The following is a 3,125-nucleotide window of genomic DNA, read 5'->3' on the forward strand; positions in this document are numbered from 1 at the left end:
AAATTCATTTGCTGGGGACTTCCCTGGTGGTCCAGTGGTTAAGACTCCACACTCCCAATGCAGGGGGCCCGGGGTGCGATCCTTGGTCAGGGAACTAGATCCCGCCTGCCTCAACTAAAGACACAGTGCAGGGGCTTCCCTGGTGGCGCAGTGGTTGAGAGTCCGCCTGCAGATGCAGGGGACACAGGTTCATGCCCCGGTCCTGGAAGATCCCACATGCCGCGGAGCAGCTGGGCCCGTGAGCCATGGCCGCTGAGTCTGCGCGTCCGGAGCCTGTGCTCCACAACGGGAGAGGCCACAACAGGGAGAGGCCCACATACCGCAAAAAAAAAAAAAAAAAAAAGACACAGTGCAGCCAAAAATAAATTAATTTTAAAAAATTCATTTGCTTTCTTCAAACTGCCTCTTCCTCTTTTATTCTCACATTCTTCCCTCCACACTTGACAAAAATAAGCCCAACTCTTTTTTTAACAACTTCCCACCTCTTTCCTCCATCCCATTCTTCCCGAAAAGTTTGCTCCTGTAATTATCATCTTGGAACTACCCACCAAGACCCTTGTTTCAACCTATCTGGATCCCCAGGCTCCAGTCTCTTTCTTTCTAAATCATGCTACTCCCCTGCTCAATATTTTAAAGTAGCTCTCTACTGCCTGGTTTCTGTGTTTGTGTGTGCATGCTTTGCAGCTAATTGTTAAAACAGCTTTATTGACATATAATTTACTTGTCATAAAATGGACTCATTTTAATGATTTTTAAAACTTAATGGTGCCACCATTACCATAATCCAGTTTTAGAATATTTCCATCACCCTGATACTATCCCTTCCGTGTAAAGGTTGGTCCACCAAAAATCTACCTACAAGTGTAATGTTTGGAAGTTAGGCCTGAGGGTTTGGGATCTTGAATAAAGATTTTAAACCTCCAGGCAATGTGATGGTAAAGGATCGCTTCCTACCTCTTTCTGTTAAAAAATGAAGTCTTGGTTAATCATTAAGCTAACCATGATATAATGAAGGGTTACGGTGGCCGTATCTCCATTTCCATCCAAATAGCTGACCATTTTCTTCTCTTGCTACCCCCTCAGAAAGGATACTCCCCTACTGGGCTGAGACATTCTTCTTAAAAGAACTTTCTAGCTCGCCGCCCCTCCCAAGACGAGCAACCTACTCTCCAGTAATGACAGCCCCAGTCCAGGTCCCCACATACGCACACTCCTGATCAAAAAAACATTAATCAGTGGCCTTTCTTTGCCAATTCCCAATCCTGCACCCCCATCGCACCACAACGTCTCCTTCCTTCTCATCTCTTCCAGCTTCGTTTGCCTAATCTCCAGACAGATCCCTAGCCTGACGCCTCCTCCTCTCCATCACTCGCTTCACTCGCTCTGCCATCACTTCCCAAATTGCCAGCATCCCGGACCTCAGAGGTGCAAATGCCAAAAACAGATGAGTTGACGCGCCTAAGGGAGAGAAGTGTGTGGGTGTGCGGGTGTAAGTGTCCTTGCTTGTGTGTGGAAGAAACCAACAGAGGGCACGCCGGTGTCCATCTTCTGGAAATACCGATCACGCCCGGCCGAGAGAGCGAGGACCGGCTCCCCAGTGCCCCCCGCTGACAGCATTCAGGGCTCTAGAGCTCAGAGGTATCAAGGCTTCACCCGGGACCCCTGCCCATAGGGCGCCCCGCCCCTCAACGGTTCGGCGCAACCCCTCCCCGGCGCGGTGGTAGGGGCCGGCGGCGACGTCACCCATTGTTTACAAATCAACCCGAGCCGGTAGGATTCCGGCTCCCGCGGCTGCTGGCGCGCGGCGAGAGTGCCTGGCGGGCTCCGGCTTCCGCGTCCGCCCCGGCTCCGGCTTCGGCCTCAGCACCACGCCCGGCTCCGCCGCGGCCCACCGAGCCCCGGGGGCAGCCGAGCCGCCGGCGACTCCCGCAGAGCTCCGGGTGCCCGCGCGGGGGGCCATGCCGTGCCGGAGGGAGGAGGAAGAGGAAGCCGGCGAGGAAGAGGAGGAGGAGGAGGAGGACAGCTTCCTCCTACTGGAACAGTCGGTGACTCTGGGCGGCTCGGGCGAGGTGGACCGGCTGGTGGCCCAGATCGGCGAGACGCTGCAGCTGGACGCGGCGCGGGACCGCCCTGCCTCCCCGTGCGCGCCCCCGGGGCCGCCACTGCAGCCCCCGCGACCCCCGGCGGTGGTGCGGGCGGACAAGGCCCGAGCCCCGGCTCTGCCGTTGCTTCTGCCGCCCGCGTCGGCCGAGACTGGGGGTCCGGCTCCCCCGGGGGCCCTGCGCTGCGCCCTCGGGGACCGCGGCCGGGTGCGGGGCCGGGCTGCGCCCTACTTTGTGGCCGAGCTCGCCGCAGGCCCCAGCGCGCTGTCCCCATTGCCCCCTCAGCCCAGCCTTGATGAGCCTTCGGGAGCTGACAAGCGAGGCGCCCCGCAGCCGCTGTCGGGTCCTTGCCGGCGAGGATGGCTGCGGGACGCCGCCGCCTCCCGCCGCCTGCAGCAGCGACGCGGGCTACAGCCTCAAGCCCGCACCGGCGACGACGACCCCCACCGGCTTCTGCAGCAGCTCGTGATCTCGGGGAACCTTATCAAGGAGGCCGTGCGGAGGCTTCATTCGCGACGGCTGCAGTTACACGCAAAACTTCCCCGACGCCAGCTCGTGGGCCCTCTGTCGGCCCCAGTGAATGAGCCCCCTTTGCCCCGCAGCCCTCGCGCGGCCTGCAGCGACCCTAGCTCGTCTGGGAGGAGGGCGCAGCTCAGAACTGGCGACGGCGTTCTAGTCCCCGGCAGCTAACACCCCGAGAGTGGCCACAGCGCCAGCCTCTGCCTGGAGGGCAAGGGGTTCCCCCTGAGGGCTGCGTCTCTACTCAGACTGGTGAACTCGCGCTTTTGGAAGCGTGAAAATAACTAATGAAGACGAGGAATCGAAAAATCGCGAATGTTTTCGTGGGAACTGAGGTCGAGGGCCCAGATGTGGTTGAAAAACAAGACTTCGTTGGTCCTATTTAAGGCAGATTACAGAGCGCACCCCAAGGTCACAGTCAGCAGGACTCCTCATTGGCGTGACTAGTCCTGGTGGCGCAGCGTGCAGTTCCACGCAGCCTCTCCGGGCCCTCCAGCCTGACGA

The 3,125-nt window shown here is 58.6% G+C and overlaps 1 protein-coding gene across 1 annotated transcript; it reads left to right on the top strand.

Moving 5' to 3' along the window:
* Positions 1 to 1,805: 1,805 nt before the first annotated feature.
* On the top strand, positions 1,806 to 2,922 carry FRAT1 (FRAT regulator of Wnt signaling pathway 1). The gene has a single exon (XM_007456199.1). It carries the CDS (start codon positions 1,959 to 1,961, stop codon positions 2,790 to 2,792), a length of 834 nt encoding a protein of 277 aa, XP_007456261.1. The 5' UTR covers positions 1,806 to 1,958; the 3' UTR covers positions 2,793 to 2,922.
* Positions 2,923 to 3,125: the final 203 nt, after the last annotated feature.

Source organism: Lipotes vexillifer, unplaced genomic scaffold, assembly GCF_000442215.2.
Source record: "Lipotes vexillifer unplaced genomic scaffold, Lipotes_vexillifer_v1.1 scaffold184, whole genome shotgun sequence".
Classification (NCBI taxonomy): Eukaryota; Metazoa; Chordata; class Mammalia; order Artiodactyla; family Lipotidae; genus Lipotes; species Lipotes vexillifer.

Coding starts and splice junctions, on each gene's coding strand:
- FRAT1 (XM_007456199.1), top strand. CDS start 1,959: ATGCCGTGCCGGAGGGAGGAGGAAGAGGAAGCCGGCGAGGAAGAGGAG.